The sequence below is a fragment of the Primulina eburnea genome, chromosome 17 (genome assembly GCF_022965805.1).
Source record: "Primulina eburnea isolate SZY01 chromosome 17, ASM2296580v1, whole genome shotgun sequence".
NCBI classification, from domain to species: Eukaryota; Viridiplantae; Streptophyta; class Magnoliopsida; order Lamiales; family Gesneriaceae; genus Primulina; species Primulina eburnea.
In genome coordinates this window covers 2732115-2750142 of record NC_133117.1, presented here as the reverse complement: position 1 = coordinate 2750142, position 18028 = coordinate 2732115, and the positions used below count along the sequence as shown (strand labels likewise).

General features: G+C 31.5%; 1 protein-coding gene across 7 annotated transcripts in view; it reads left to right on the top strand.

The window, feature by feature from the left end:
- The window catches only part of LOC140817698 (uncharacterized protein At2g24330-like), a 41895-nt gene extending 24727 nt beyond the window's left edge, over positions 1-17168 (top strand). The window contains exons 1-7 of one of the 7 annotated variants that reach the window (XM_073177415.1): positions 11466-11664; positions 12516-12604; positions 13260-13517; positions 14405-14549; positions 15876-15985; positions 16187-16613; positions 16699-17168. In XM_073177415.1, the coding sequence (XP_073033516.1) occupies positions 11490-11664; positions 12516-12604; positions 13260-13517; positions 14405-14549; positions 15876-15985; positions 16187-16613; positions 16699-16961 (1467 nt within the window). In that variant the 5' untranslated portion in view covers positions 11466-11489 and the 3' untranslated portion in view covers positions 16962-17168. Of the gene's footprint in view, positions 1-11465; positions 11687-12515; positions 12616-13256; positions 13518-14404; positions 14550-15875; positions 15986-16186; positions 16614-16698 lie in introns of those variants that run through there. The other 6 variants (XM_073177414.1, XM_073177418.1, XM_073177419.1 and 3 more) reach the window with 6 other exon arrangements.
- Positions 17169-18028: the final 860 nt, after the last annotated feature.

Sequence of the window (18028 nt, the reverse complement as noted above, 5' to 3'; positions counted from 1 at the left end):
TAATTTTTTATTAATTAAAAGGGTAAAAAAATAAACATGCATAAAATATGTAGTAAAAACTAAGTTGGTCTTTTGTCAGGTATTAAATTACAAAAAAAAAATTGATGTATACTGAATCTTAAATAAATCTTTGACAGAGGTATTTTTCTCCAAATTACCGAAACTAGTAAACACTATAAAAATAAAAGAAAGATCAATAGTCATTGAAAATTAGGTAGTTTAGTTATCCAGCATAGACAATCATGTGACATCCATGTGATCCTTAATTCACGATAAAGTAATGGTGTCTCTCTGAAGCAACAACGTCAGATTTGCCAGCTGCATAGCTTCTGTTCGGGTTTAGCAATGGAGTTGGTCTCCTGCCTTAAATGTACAAACAAACAAACAAACAAAAAAACTCAAATTTCATTAAAAAAATCCAATTTTTAATATGCACCTAAAAATTGGATTTTTTTAATGAAATTTGAGTTTATATATTTTTAATGAAATTTGAGTTTATATATGTATATATATATATGTATATATATAGTGAATTTCTTACTCTAGTTATGTCTCATAAAAGTTATTGATTTATTCAACATTTAGAGATCCAATGGAAAGAAACAATTTCATCCATATGATTTCCCAATATACTAAATTTGTCTCTATTATCCAGATCATCATATATTTCCAGTCACAACACACATGATTTTAATGAATCATTTAAAGAATAGGACTCTTGTAATTCGTGAGACGAGTCAACCTTGTCAATATTTAAAAAATAATAATATTTTTGGTATAAGAAATAAATTTTTTTCATTGATTATCCCAATAGAATATCCATCCCACAAAATTGACTTATCAAACTATTTCACATAATTTTCCTGTAATCTAAGTAGAGACATTTTAACACGCCAAAAATGACAGGCAATAACATCACGCCCCAAACTTGGCTTTAAAGAAAAATTTTGAAGGCTGCCTTGTCTTAACTCAAGTAGACCCAATTAACTATTTTTTTCTTTGTGGAAAATTGAAACCCCAAATTATTTTTCATAGTTATTACACACTCATTTTCCCAAAATTAGAGAAATTAAAACTATATCTTTTACTAGAGCTGCAAACGTTTGATCTTGTTGGGTGCAATAATTATCTCTGCTTGGTAGAGCGATTGAACCGTTGTGCTTGAGCTACTGTACGGTTTAAAAAATTTGAGTTGCACAATTACCACCAGCTATAGCTTTTGGTAAAGCAGCAAACACTTGGTCATACAATTGGTATCAGAGCCAAGGTCACGAATTCGAGTCTCATTGATTGTAAGGAGTGCAATTATTAGGAGGGAGATTGTTGGGTACAATAATTGTCCCTGCTTGGTAGAGCGATCAAACCGTGGTGCTTGAGCTGTTGTGCGATTTAAAAGATTTGAGTCGCACCATTACCACAATCTATAGTTTTTAGATAAGCGGCAAGTGCTCGGTCTTACAGATCTCACATATGATTATGGTAAAAAATAATTTTCAAATAAATAGTTTTTCAAAGCAATTCTATATAAACTTCAGCCTTAAGAAAAGTTTGTCTCCTTTGGCATGAATGAAATTGTAAATGTTTTACAGTTGGTTTGGGTGGAAAATTCCTTTCATGTATAAATTGATGTCTCAATACATCACAATCATCAACTAATACCAAGATAGCAAAATTTCAGCAAGGTTTTTATGAAATTTGAGCTCATCTTTATTTTATTATTGGTATATACATTTAGTGTTATTTAGGTTTTATTCCCCATCTAGCAATATGACTCAGATCCTAGGTGTAGGAGGTTGATTTCCCACCCAATAATGGGATATTGAATGAAGACAATATCTAGCAAATGTGGCTGAAATTAAATTTCTTAAAAGCCAAAATAAAAATAAAAATAAATAAATAAATACCAATTAATAATGTTCAGAATCTAATGATGAGTAATGATAAAGTATCATCACATGATTTGAGCCAAGATGACGACGATGACGATGGATGTGAAGATTGTGACGATAATGATGATGATGATGACGACCACGACGATGACGAGATCGCTGCACCGTATATTTTATTGATGATATTTATTGTACATTTTAGTTTATATATCGGCTAGATTTGAATTTTTTTATTTATATATATATAATATTAGTCGGATTCAGTTTGATATATATTATTTCGATATATATTAGTTTGATGTTGTTTTTTGAAGAAATTTTTACTTAATTTATTATGTTTGATAAATATTCAAATGAATTATTTCTTTAACATAAAAACATATCAATAATTAAAATTTTAAAATGAATAATTTATTAATTATAGAAAATTAAAAAATAATTTTGCGAGATTTTTTCTAAAATATTTGTTAAAATTAGTGACGGTTATTGATTCCGTCGTTAAAAAGTAGCAATGATTTCTGAAAATCCGTCGCTAATGGTCAACGATGATCTATACAGGGATGAAATTCAAAACCGCCGCAAACCGCCTTTTTTGTATGGTGATATCCACTATTAAGATTTGAATTTCCCTTCAATTAGTAATAGAATGCGTATGGGTTGAGTGATTTTAAAAAATTTAATTAATTTTGTGATTTCAAGTATAATTGATTTGTTTAGAAAAAAAAATATACGGGCTATGTCCCGAGGAGTAAATTATTTGAATTGAGAAAGGAATTTAGAGTATGAATTTTTCAAGTGATCCTATTTCATTTTTATAAGAATTAGAAGTTCATACTTTTCATGAAATTAAAAAAACATCCAAAAACAATGTAATAAGTTTGAATTCTGTATTTAAGAATGTTTCAATCCAAATACATATTTACCTCTATATTCATTAAGATATTTTTACTTAATAATTAATTTCAAATACATTAAAAATGAACTGGATTTTAAATTCATAAATCCTTTTACGAAATTTAAATTCATTCATTCAAACACAACTTTTCCAAAAATTTCTTAGGCTAAATAGCAATGTTTTTAAGAGATATACATGTGAGACCGAACTAGAAATTAATTTCTGTTAAACACATGATAAAAGAAAAAAAATTCATAATCAAGAAAAATAAAATAAAATGATTATTAGTTTCTGATCTTCAAAATAATTAAATTTAACAAAAAATATCTTTTATTTTAACACCACAAACAATTCATCTAAACATAAAGGTACTCATGTTTTTAGTCTCAAAAGCGTGGGGCTTTTTAATTGTTTACAGTATATATGTTAAAAGATTAATAAAATAAAGTAAAAAAAAATTTTTAACAAACTAATGTGTCACGCCATCTCCAATGGCGTGACTTGCTAAATTAATTTTTTTTTTTTTAAAAAAAGCAAGTCACGCCATTGGAGATGGCGTGACTTGCTAAATTAATTTTTTAAAAAAAGCAAGTCACGCCATCTCCAATGGCGTGACTTGCTTAATTTTAATTTTTTTTAAATATGTGACGCCTAGTAAATAGGCGTGACTTGTTGAATTTTTTTTAAAATAATTGTTGGACGTTTGGGATAAAGAACTGTTGCATGTGAAATACTGACAAACCCTGTAATCAATAATGCATACATCTTTTTTTTTTCTTTTACAAAGAAGACGATAAAAAAATTTGAATTAAAATTTGCGTGATAAAGTGATCTGATGTATCAAATCAATAATGCATACATCTTTTTTTTTTCTTTTACAAAGAAGACAATAAAAAAAATTGAATTAAAATTTGCGTGATAAAGTGATGTGATGTATCACTGATAACTTTTAACATGGTGTGTTTTTTATCTGATGAAAATTTGTTTATATATGTTTGCCCTCGGTGCAAATGTATTATTCTTGTGCTTCTATCATTCTTCGTTTCTCTGCATTTAAATGCATCGTTATTGTGCATTCCTGTAGATTTTGGTTCGATGTTTGATCAAATAATTGCAGCACATGAGGTCTGTATGTTTTAAATTAAGTTTGTGGTTTAATATTTGATTAAAATCTTTAATTTATTTATTTGTGATTATATATTTGCAGATAAAAGTAAAGGTTGATATAAATTAATTTATTTGACTATTCGAATATAAATTATGAATTTGTCATCATCTTACGTTTTGAGTTTATGATTAAAATGTTTAATTATGTTTCTATGTATTATTAGTTATTTTTATTATTTTATATTATGCAAATGATAATAAAAATAGTCATTGTTGTTGTTTTATACAGGTAGTATATAAAAAAATTAGTATAACGATTTATTTATTTTACACCAATGATATAAATATTTTTGTTATAAATACGGTTAATATTGTTTTTAATTACTTAAATGTAAATAAATATTACAATTAATTTCATATGTTATTATTTTATCTGACATGCGTAGTATCAAAAATTTATATTATAAAAATTATTATTTATATTATTATTGACTTATAAGATACAACTAAAAAATATATTTTTTGTATTTTAGAATAATAATCAACTTTTTTTTTGAAAATAATAATAATACTTTTATTTATAATTATTATTGATGTTGTTGTTTTATAAGGATAGCATATAAAAAATTAAGTATTACAATTTTATTTTACACAAGTAATATAAAATTTATTAGTATAAATTTTGTATTTTTGCTTTTAATTTATTAAACATAGAATTAGTTGTATATTTAATTTATTTAATTATTATTTTATTCCACGTGCGTATTTGTGAAAACTTAATATTATTAAAATATTATTTTATTATAATTAACTTGTAAGATATAAATAAGAAATACGATTTTTTATTTTATAATAAAAATAACACTTACAATTGTAATTCTTATGGTTTTTTGTTTTATTTAGGTATGTTATAAAAAAAATATTACTCTTGATTTATTTTACACAAATAACATAAAATCTATTATTATAATTTTTTTATTAATTTATTAAATAAAAATAAGTAGTATGATTTTATTATTGACTTAATTTGTATTTAGTAGGACCTATTATTATTTTACATAACCAAAATAAAATTTATTATTTCTAAAAACTTTATTTAAAAAATATACATATAAATGATTTTAGTATTAAATTATTCTCCTATTTAGTATGAAATTTATTATCATAATTATTTTTTATTAGTAATTAATTACTAAATAAAAAAAATATTATTATTGATAGTAGTTGTGGGGACCCGGACGCTTATCAAGTTCTTAATCATGTTTGGGACTAATTAATCAATTATAAAACAGGGTCTAATTTTTTTTTTTTTAAAAATACAAAGCGGAAACGTAATGTAATTTACTCAAATTACATATTAAACATGAACATACAAATCTTGTGTTATCTACAAGAATTCAACTAGGTTCAACTACATATCAGTGCTGAATCCTATGTTGCTTCGAAGCCCGGATCTCCACGCTATCTAATCTTCTCTCATCCTCTTCTTGACCCTGATCCAGCCCCACCTGTTGTCATGCACACATACAAACAAGACAACAGCCGGATAACTCCGGTGAGATATAAATATCCCAGTATAAACAATGTAAACATGCAATCATATAAAAGCATATACGAAAGCATATATAAGAAATATTCTTAACTTGTATCAAATCAGAATACATAAATCAATATCAAACATTCAATAATCATGAATGACATAAACAATGTAAATCAACATGTCATATCAGACTCAACTCAACCGACGCGTCGTCTTAGACTCGACCCAACTCTAACCTAGGGATCCCGATGTCTGGATATAGGTAATTATATCGAATCTCAGTCGATAGGAATGAATCAATCCCTAAACGGCATCGATATAATTCATATATCAGTGTCTGGGCGAATCAACCGCATAATTGACGACTCAGTCAATAACCCGACGAATCAGCCGGTAATTAGGCGAATCAGCCAATAATCAGACAACTCAGCCTGTAATTAAGCGAATCAGCTTAAGTTTAGACGAATCAGTCAATCACCAGACGAATCAGCCGGTGACTAGGCGAATCAGCCTATAATAAGACGAATCAGTCAATAACTCAACGACTCAGTAATCAATACATACAGTCAGTATCTAAGCAAATCAATCAATGACTAGCGAATCAGCCGTCATTACATGCAGTGGCTATAAATCAATAGACAACAAACATCAATCTCATCAATTACAAGAATCAATGTAATAAACTAAGTATGTGATTTAGGGAAACTCGAGTCAAACCTTCCTCGAGTTGTGCAATCCCAACACAACATTAATTTATACCTTTCTTTCTGATACTCTGACTCTGTCGAAGTCTCGAACCTCAAGCCTGTCAATAAATCAATCTGACATACGATATCGAGGGTACAATATCAATACACCAACCAAACAATACTGGATATAATCAGAATTCTACCAAATTCTGTTTCAACAACATAACGTCATAATTTCAATATATCCAGTACTACCATATCAGTCAGATATCAATTCTAACATCTTATAATCAATAACAACTCAATTCTGATATTAATTCAACTCTAAAACTACTCCGAAAATCATAACAATTTCATATTCAGTCCGTTTCTTAATCTGACTTCGATTCTACGCTGTCTAACATGTCAAGAACAACATATATGACGTGTATTCAATTCTAACAACATCATAATTTCAAGACATGTCAAAACGTAACAAAACTTAAGTCCAGTTGTATCCTGCGTTGATAGGAACACAGTACCGAAGTCGGATTTTAATTCAGATAGACGGTTCGCTCGTAAATCAAGTTTCAAAATTAAGAAGTAAGCTTTCCCTTCAATCCTCCATTTTTTTTCTGCTGATTAACGTTTATATGAATATATATATATATATATATATATATATATATATATATATATACATCTCGGACATGCAATAAGCCAAATGGCAAGCTTACGTTTTGCATGACTGGCGCATATGCGCGCTCGATGCCCGCGCATATGCGCCGGAAGCATTGTCCGGCTTCTGCACTCCTCGCGCATATGCGCGAACTCAAGTCGCGCATATGCGCGAGACCTACTGGTCACGCACCATGCCCCTCGCGCATATGCGCGCACTATCTCGGCGCATATGCGCGAGAGGTTCTGGACCTGCCGCGCATGTGCGCGCCTATACGCCGCGCATGTGCGCGAAAGCTTCTGCCCTATGCGCGCATGCTCGCGCATCTCGTCGCGAATGTGCGCGAATGGTTCGTCCCTCGCACATATTTTGCGTCTGTTTTCGTCTTTCTCGGTCCACTCCGTTCCGTCTATAATCACTTCAATAAATCAAGAAATCATTCCCGATTAATCTAAGATTACGGTAATTATACCCAAATCATTTCAGATTACGGTAATCAAATTCTCGGGCCTTACAGTAGTTGTTCAGTAAAACAAAATAAGCATTGTCGTCATTATTATTATAATTATTCTTAATAAAAATTAAAGCATATGTAAATTAATTTTTATAGTGTATTATTTTGTTATATTTCGCATTTTGTTATTCAATTGAAATTTTATAAAAAATTTTATTACCTTTTTATTTTGTGTGACCTATTGATTTTTTTTATAGGAAAAAACGAGAAGAGTGAATGAAAAATATGAAACGAGTGAATGAAAAGAATGAAACAAGTGTTCAATTTATAGTAGAAAATTTATAATATCATAATAAATTCGAAATTTTTAAAAATATGGTCTCTGCAGCTTTCAACATGTGAATTTAATGTGTCGCAGCTTTAATAATGTGTAGTCCGAAATTTAATATGTCGCAGCTTTTATCACATGTAGTCTTGTTGGATAGCTTTTCACATGTGGTGATAAAGCAAATGACTTGCTTATTTAAAAATAAAAATTTAACAGCAAGTCACGCCTCTTGAAGAGGCGTGACTTGTTTTTTTTTTTTTAAATAAAACAAGTCACGCCTCTTGAAGAGGCGTGACACATTATATTGTTAAATTTTTATTTTTTACATTACTTTATTAAACTTGTACCAAATGTGACGTAAACTGTTAAAAAGCCCCAAAAGCGTGTGCGTGTGTGTTTTTAATAAGCCTATAAATTAAACTATCCCTCCAACTTAGCCGGACTCAAAATTAAGCTTCGAATCGAGCTCGACGACCATGCATCCAGGGCTCCTAGCCTAGGGTAAAAAAATTAGTTATTTTTTTATTTTATCTTGGGGGTTACAATCAAGAGGGATTTTTTAAACTATTTGTCATGTTATCCACAAATAGTTAGGGCATGCTCTTTGGTCTCGTTGTTGTCTAATAAAGGAATCCAATTAATCTAATTCCCTTTATGCCTTTAGGGTTTCCCAAAATGCAAGAGACAAATAGTCTATTGTTGTGATAGTTGTCGTGATTTATATATTGTTCTGGAAAATCGAATTTTAGTTAAGTAATTTGTCAAATCTTGATTTTTACACGATAACTTAAATTTTTTGTTTTGTTTTGTTTTTCACCGGAAGGTGATAAACTAATTGAATGTTACTTATTTGACACTGATGCTCTCTTACGTGAGTCACGTTGACGAATAAGACTTATATTATACATATTAAAATCCACTTAAACAAAAATAAAGCAAAAAACAATCTAATATTTCAAAATGAGAGAGAAAAAACTTTTTTGTTTCCCTATATTTTTTTAGTAGATTTTAATGTGGGTAAATAAGTTCTATCCTAACTATATAAGCCTCGGAGATAATTGATATTAAATAAACAATATTCAATAAATTAGTTTAATTCAAGCTAAAATAAAAAAAGTCAATTACATTTACCTCCCTTGAGATTTATCATTTTTTTTTAAAAAAACCCTAAATAAATTTAGAAATAACAAGCATCATTTTAACATTGCTACTTATCTTACATATTGCTCCCATGCATCCATTAAAAAATTCAATAAAAAATATATTTCAATCCAAAACATTGTTACATAATTCCAGATTTACTTTCTTAATAATTTTAGCTAATAACACTTGATCAAAATGCAATTTTATTGTAATTTAATATTTAGAATATTTGATTTCAAATAATATCAAATGTTTACACTTCATTTATTTGTGTGATAATATATCGATTAAATTATACATAATCAAATTAAAATAATAAAATACCAATACGATTTCGTATGTCAAAATTATAATAAAATATTACATAAAGCAAATTCAAATATACCCTTGAGATTTAATTTATTAAAATTTAAATAAAATATTAAATAAATCAAGATAAAATATATCCTTACAATTTGATTTTAATAAAAATATAATCCACATTATTGTAACAATAATAAAATCAAGTGCAACCAAATTTAATAGTAATCTGAAATCAAAATTATCAAGCATTTCAATTTTCTATTTAATCTAAATAATTATAAAACTTTTTAAACAATTATGAAACATCAAAAATTACAATCATGTGTAATACTTAATATTAGTTAAAAAAAAAAAGTAAATCTGAAAATTCCTATCAATTTTTTTGGACGAATTTTTTTTTATTCAAAAGTATAAACTACATTGACTCATCAGTCGTCGTATTACAACTTAGTTTAATATAAAACTTACTATTCATTTATTCTTTCTTTTGTTTTTTCAAATTTGATTTTTTAATTTTTTTTATATAAAAAACTCAGAACCACTATCATTCTATGCACGTTGGATAAATATATGAATTAATGTATTAGTATACAAATCATGCTAGTTGGGTAAATCACACTTAACAAATATTGTCTGACAAGTTCACTCGAGAAAGTGTTAGATAAAAGAAATCGAACTCCTAACAACTGGTCAAATAGATTCTCTTCCTCCCAATTTGAGGATAGTTGTGGAGCTCAGTTTTGAAGTTACTCCATCAGCTTGAATACTTTTTGGTGCTTGATTTTCTATTTTATTTGGACTTTGGTTGATTGAATGTAATTAAGGGTACTTTTCCTTTGTAATTAAAGTGTAAGTTGATGAATATTAATTTATGAATTAACGACCTACCGAATCATTCAAATCACGGTTGCAATTATGAATTGGTCTAATATAAAATTTCTGGATAATATTTAATTTTTAGAAACTAAATTCTTGATTTTAATTCAGATTAAAAAATAAAGATTATTTACGGTAATGGACCAGGAAAAAAATAATGGTATTTTGAAAAGGTCATGGTCGCTCCCCCTATTGAGCCTGCTTGGACAGAGCTAAACTTCTCTCATGGTAGTCCATGCGGCCTTACTCACACGACTCTTCGCCTCTGGCAGTAGGGTCTATGTCTCCTCAAGTTTCGATCACAAGACTTCTAGGCTAAGTACTTGGATCCTTCAAACCTGATACCAATTGAGCTAGTAATTTTATTGTAAGGCCTATGGGTCTGTCTTTTTTGGGTCCTGCAATCACAATTTTCATGATAGTCTATGCGACACTTACTCACATAACTCTTCATCTCTGGCAGTGGAGTACGTGTCTCTCCAGATTTCGATCCCAAGACTTCCAGACTAAGTACTTGGATATTTGAAACCTGATACCAATTGAGCTACATCTTTTATTGTAAGGACCTGGGCATGCCCTTTTTGAGTCTTCTTGGACTGGGCCAACGCTTCCCTCATGACAGCCCAAATACCTTACACACAGACAAAGACCCAAGTACTTAGCCTAAAGGTCTCGGGATCGAAGCCTGTGTAGACATGGACTCCACTGCAAGGGTTGGAGAGTTTTATGAGTACTTAACCTGGAGGTCTTGGGATCGAAACTTAGGGAGGAATGGACTTCACTGCCAGGGACGAAGAGTTCTATGAGTAAGGTAATTGGGTTGTCACGAAAGAAGCATTGGCCCAGCCCAAGAGGGACAAGCTCAGGTCCTTACATATTTAATTTTTAATTTGTTATAGATGGTTCTTCAGGTTCCTTATCTAAATGTAATTCAATGCTAAATATTTTATAATTAAGATGTGTAAACCAACCATCTTAATAATCACAAATTTTTTGTGAGACGGTATCACAAATCAATTTTGCATGACAAATCTTCTATTTGGGTTACGCATGAAATAATATTATTTCTTCTTCCAAATGTATTAATTATTATTGTAAGTATGATCAAAATTGACCTATATCAGAGTTAACCGAATAATAGTACGACCACAAACCATATCAACCTGCATCTAGAAATAAAAAAAAATTGTTATAAAATGCCATTAAATTTAAAAATAGTCTACTTAAATGATTATTTTGATCAATTATCTATTTGTTTTTATATAAGATCATTTTCATAGTTTATAAATTTACTATATTTCCTAAATCTAGATTTAAAAAATTTGGGGCGAAAAAATATTGTATATAAAATTTAATTTATACAAAGATCACATGTATATGTAAGCTCATATGTTTAGTTTTTTTTTTTAATGGTGTTAGAGTAAATGGAACGATTAAATCGAGAAAAATTATGTAAAATAAAAGATAAGTTTTTAAAATAAATATCGAGAAAATACGATAAATTGGGGACAAAATAATTATCCCTAATTTATAAGTAATTTATTTGATTTGTGTATTATTTTAAATAAAATTTTATTAAAAAAATACGCGTGGGTTTTCCTGAGGAAATGGTGAAGTCCCCTGTTCTCATTTCTCCGACCATTCACATTCGAAAAGGCTCGAGAGTTCCACAGTGTTTGAATCCGTGGATCGGTCGATCGTGTGGAAGAGGATTTTTCTCTCGTTTTGTGTCCCCAATTCAGCGACGCAGTTGCTTCGGCGGCGTTAAATCATCTGTCAGAGGTGAATAATTCGTATTATTTCGGCATGTTTAAGATTTACTATGATTCGTGTGTCGATGGACAATCTAAGCTTTTTACCGAAGTACTGTCTACTCTGATCGGATTTGTACTTTTTGAAATTTTGAATCTGATGATTTTTCCCATATTGTGACAGTGAATTGAATCTCCGTTTTGCTGATTTGTGTGGGTGGATTTAGACAATGTTCAGTTTTTCTAAGATCATTTAGTCTTTCTATTTTTTTTCGTTTTGTGGGAGCTATCAGGCGTTTGAATTGTTTACAGGAGGAGTATTCTTTGGGAAATGAATTTTACGGTGGATGTTTGCATTTGTTTAGTGTTTGATTCATTGTTCATTTGCTATTCGTCAACTTAGATTTTTTTCCTGTTAGGTGATTGCTCCATCTTCCGTTTGGCACCTTATGCATTTTTAGTAATATTAGGGCTTCATTGCAGTTGTGGTCGGCCTGGAGAGTTAGCTTTCACCTTTGAGGACCTGGTAGTTACTAGAAGATTTCCTTCAAGTAAAGACACACATATTCAATATCATTTGGCATATGAAATGAATATTTCGGTTTAATCCTGTCTTGTTCCGCTCCTCTAACTCTTGTTGATGGAGCATTCTCGAGCTTGAAACGGGAAATGTATTGTTACGGTTCTTAGGATCATATCAGTTGGTGCTCACTTTTGGAAAACCTCACAGAATGCCCAATGTTCTAAAAGTCTCCCTAAATCTAGGCCCTGGCCAACCGCACCGAAAAGGTGCTAGTCGGCCAGCCTAGGCGGCCTTAGGCTGGTAGTTTGGGGAAGTAGTCTGGGTAAGAGTGATTGTACCTGGTGTTACCGTTTCTGTAGAGGTCGTCCAGAATTTCCAAGATTTCTTCCGGAATTTTCAAGATTTCGACGGGAGAAAGGCTAGATCCAGAACGATCAGAAACAAATGGGTTCATATAGTGTTAGATAACATATTAATATATAATCAATTGTGGTCCAGTTAATCCGATAGGCCCATTAACTTACAAATGAGCTTAGTCTATTGACTTACAAATATGCCAAGTAACTAAAATGGTTTATCTAATAAATAAAATTTCTAAAATTCTCCTATTTTTTTATCACGCCTAGCAGCGTCTGGTCCCCCGCCTGGGCGCTAGGTTCTAGTCTAGTGTTCGACTAGCTCCTAACGAATTTGGAACCTTGAGAATGCCAAAATTAGATCTATTTTCTCATTCATTCAAAAGGATGTATTGAAAAATTTGAAAAAAAAAGTGGTAAAAACAATGTTAGTGAAGCAACCGCAATCATCTTAGGCGGTTAGGCCAATTGTTAACAACTAAATTGACATTCCATCACAACGTTTCCACAATTGATTTCTTATAATTGACATTCCCTCGCAATGTTTACAAAATTGCTTTCTTTATAATCGATGCCACTTATTGATAATTGGTCCCATCATCACAAATTTAACCAAATAGTGAAGAACATACAATTGAAATTTCAGATAATTTGGGGAGAATTTGCTAATCTGGCATGAAGTATGAATGAAATTATTTAAGTTGGCCTATATCATGTCGGAGATGTTCTAACTTCACTTATTAGCAGGAAATGGCTGAAGAATCTAAGAAAGAGGTTGGGGAGGCTGTCACATCGAAAGACACTGAGATTAAACCAAAGAAAGAGAAGAAAGGAGTGCTGTCAAGATTGTGGGGTGCGCTTTTTAGAGCACATGGAGATGACTTTGAAAAGAGATTGCAGCATATATCAAAGGAAGAGGCTGCCGTGCTTGGCCGGATTACAAGACGGTCTCAAAGTTGGCGAAGAATGACCAGGCAATTGATTGCCTTTTCTGTACTATTTGAGGTAGAGTGCCTTCATTATACTGCTTTGACTTATGAGCTAGGAGATTCAGTTGCATTAGCATTAATGCCAAACCAATATTTATTTGGTGAGCTATTTTTGATTAATTAAATACCCAATACAGCCATGCCTATTCCAAAAAAACTACGGTGGATGTACGGGTTTTGGTTATTGTTTATTTTATCTGAGTTTGTTGAATTTTAGCTAGTTATATTAGCTGTTTCTCCTTTTTCCGAAGTTTGAGAGCTGTAATAAATTGTTTTCAGGGTGAACCACTTTCTACCTTGTCATACTTTCAGCGAGTCCTTGGAACCATCATATTTTTCAAAATACTTCATTAATCATGCTATATTAAATTGCTTGAATTTATTATTATAATTTTTTACAGATTGAAAAATGTTGAACTTTGCTACCATTATGCTCTTCCCCACACACACATGTTATTCGAATGTAATGATATCTATATTAGCTAATTTCAAATTAAGATATGTCTTCATGTAATTTTGTTTGTAGAAACTTGTACATTTTCCTTCTTGTCTGTCTCCCTTTGGTATGCAACTTGTTATGGAATGATAGATTGGAGAATCCTCAATATCGAGAATGCTCACTTTCTTGTTGGATCTCCTCTCCTTATGATTTATGTCTTTTGCTTGAGGCTTGTTAGGGAGAACAGGGATTGATTCTCAATTCAACTCTCCTTATTTATAAATAAAAAGAATCTTCCAAATATCTACTACGAAAGGGAGTCTCATACCTTGTGGGTTTTTATTAATTATCGTTGGGTGGGAAATGAAAGTGGCTACATTTTTCTTATATCCTTGCGCTCTTCGTAACTTAGTTTTAATTGTTTTCTAATTTCATATCTTAGAAAAAGGTTTTCATAATTTCAGGTTGTTGCAGTAGTATATGCTATCATGACCACAAGATCGTTAGACTTGAACTGGAAATTGAGGGCATTGAGAGTCCTACCCATGTTTCTGCTTCCAGCATTATCTTCCCTTACTTATTCAGCAATCAGAAGCTTCACTAGAATGCGTAAGCATTTCAATTGCTCTTTATAGTTTATACTCTATTTTGTTGTGAACAATTGCTTCTCACTATCTTTATTCAGTTCCTGGAAACTGCAAAAGGATGTGTAAGCATTTTAATGCACTTTGTAATGAATTTGTGCAAGGAATTGCACACAGCACACTATAATAAATTACGTGTTTTTTTTTGTGGTTCCATTCTTAACCAGGATCTGATTCATAATCCTTAACTTCCTTGAGATATTAGAGTTCACCGAGCCTTTATCTGATAGGATCTGCAAGGTCAAAAAATTATTTTACTATCCTATCCGAATTTCATAGTATTAGTCTTTTTGGTTGATTAGAAAATTGGAAGATACATTTTTATATTTGCAATCCTTTGAACTCTTGGTTTCTTATAAATTCAGTTTTAAGTGGAATGCTGATAATGAAATTTGAACATGTAAGCAGATCAAATGGGGTGAGGGAAGAATCATACATGGATGTGTATGTTACTGCTATCATGTTGAGGTTTTGTGAGCAAATACATGCTATCACTAACTGGTCTGATCCTTTTATATCATGTATGAAACTTAAGATTTCAGAACTCTTGTGAATGCATTAACAGAAGATGGCATTTGAGGTTGATTTAAGCTCAAAGATAGCAGAACATGCAACTGTTGAAAGTTACCACTGAGTTAATTCACAAGTAAAATTCAAGTTGTTTAAACTTGTGAGTCCGAGTTCAACTACCATGTGAAAGTCAAGTTTTATGAAACTTCAAATTGGGAGTGCGATTATCTCTGTAAGTTGATTGTATTTCAAATTGGCACAGTTAGTGTTGTCTGATTTGTGACTTTCTAACTTGCCATTTAGTTGAGTTAATTGCAGTCATCTTCCTATCTCAGAATTTGTTAATTTTATGTCAGAATATCATTACGACAGACATACACCAACGGCCTTGTTATATTGTTATGATGTAATGTAGTGTGTGGCAAATTCGATGATGGCTTTTGAAATGGGAAGGGGTGAACTGGGAGTCAGTTTCAGACCTTTTTATTTATTCATTTCTTTTCTCCTACCACGTAGTACTTGATTCTTGTTCAGTGCGAGTTAAATTCTGCTAGTCTCTAGATTATTTATGGACCCCATTTTTAGAGTTTTCAATATGGATATGTAGGCATAAGACTCGGAAGAATCGTCATGTTTTTGACCCACCCATTAGCGGCTTTTGTTTATTGTGTGATTCATGTAATCAGTCCTCATGTATGTTGAGAACATTTCGATGCTATCTTGAGGGAAGATGCTTTATTTGACTGCTCTAGTTTTGAAAGTAATTTTTTATCATTTACAGGTGACCGAAAGGACAAAATGACTTTGGAAAAGCTTCGTGCTGAAAGGCAAGCGAAAATAGATGAACTTAAAGAGAAGACAAATTACTACATTACACAACAGCTAATACAGGTAGAGTGAAACAAGCTATGTTCTAGTTTATGTTAATATGTTTGTGCCTTGTTGAGTCAGTATTTCCCTTCTCTATTTACTGTCACTGGAACAAGCTAGACATGATAGATGACAGGGGCTAGAAGTGGTTGATGAAACTTTTCTTCTATGTTCCGGCTATTATTACATCCATTAGATTCTCATATGGAATCTTCAGTGCAGAGGTATGACCCTGATCCAGCGGCTAAGGCAGCTGCGGCTACGATACTGGCATCTAAATTGGGTTTGGATTCTGGTCTGAAAGTACATTTGGAAGAAGAGGCTAAGCACAATGCTGTTCCTACTGGAAAAAGCAATGATGTGGAAGTTGCAAGGACTACTGGACTGCGAAATAGGAAGGCGTCCCACTTGAAAAGCAGTAGTATGGGAAGCGCATCCACCAACCATCCTGAAGAGCAAATGACCATGATTGCAGAAATTGAGGGTGCCGACATTTCTGAGCAACGCCCGTTAGTTGTGGAGCATCATCCTCAAACAGGTTTGAATGCAAATGAGGGAGGCTGGATTGCTCGATTAGCTGCATTGCTTGTGGGGGAGGATCCAACACAATCTTACGCACTGATTTGTGGAAACTGTCGTATGCACAATGGTAAAAAGATTTCTCCAGACCAAGTATCGGCTAAATCATGCTCATGTGGTTGCAAGGATTCATATTATTTTATCAATATTTGCAGGGCTTGCAAGGAAGGAAGATTTTCCATACATAACTTACTACTGTCCTCATTGCCATGCTTTAAATGGGCCGAAACAACCTTCTGAACATATATCAGGCTCGAGTTCCCCTGCTATCACAGCCTTGGCTCCTGTCCATGATGCAGAAGTCACTCTAGGTGCAGATGACTTGAATCCTGATACAATTTCATCGAGCACTAGCGGTGTGGCTGCTGCCAATGCTGTTACTGCCTCAGCTACTAAATCTGAGATTCCCGAAAGTTGAAATCCCCGTTCTTTTGAGAGACCGAGCATATCGTGTGATTGTGTATTGCAAAGTCAGGTGTGATTTACTACACAAACGTTGGCCTTTTCTTTTCTCTGATATTACTACAAACGTTGTTTTTACTTTTGATTTGAGATCGAGAACATGAAATTTTTGTTGTAAATTTTTTTCATAAGATTGAGAGCATGTTATATGGCTGTTTCTTAACATCTTCAAAAATATAGGAAGTCGTTACCTCTTTTTTTTTTTTTTTGGATTAGCCAAGTATCTTAGAACTGGTAGGCGGGTTTGTTGGTATATTATGTGAGCAGCAGCAATCAGCTACAAATATTTTAAACTTACTTTGAAAATAGAACGGCCGCAGAATCCAGAGAAGAGGCTTATCCTCAAGTCTAGCATGCATCACACATTTAATCGGGGACGGACAAATTAAATCCATTTACCTTATCCCCATAAAATGGAATCTAATCACGCACTCTTAAATATTTATTTATTTATTGTGAAAGATTTTTGTATTTTATAATAGAGAGTATAGACCTTGTGTAAATTCTTGATTTATACATTCTTGATTTATATATCATTAAACCTGAACTAGTAATGAATTTGAGATATACAGAGCAATTGAACTAGGTCAATAAAGTTTAAGGTGTGCATATACTTTACAAGTCGTAGTTGCCGGATTTAATCTGCCAAAAAATAAAAAAACTGAATTATAAAGTTAATATCCTCTGCATTTGGATGTAGTAATCTGGCTCTTAATTTTAATGTCAGTGAAGTTTCGATCACTCTCTTAGCAGAAACAATTACTGTCTCCCAAACATTTTATGTAAGGGGCCTATGATTAATCTGTAAACGATATGTTCAATTAAAGAAGTCGTTATTCATTATATCTCAACTTTTTTCAAAATTATTACTCCTACAAAGAAAACTTATGATCTTCTTAATTATTACTTATATTAGATTATTTATTTCTTTTACTACAATATTTTGTTGGAAGTTTGATAGTAAAAAAAAAAGATAAAATATCGTAAATGTCATTTTTGTTCTGAGTGTTGTTAAATTATTAA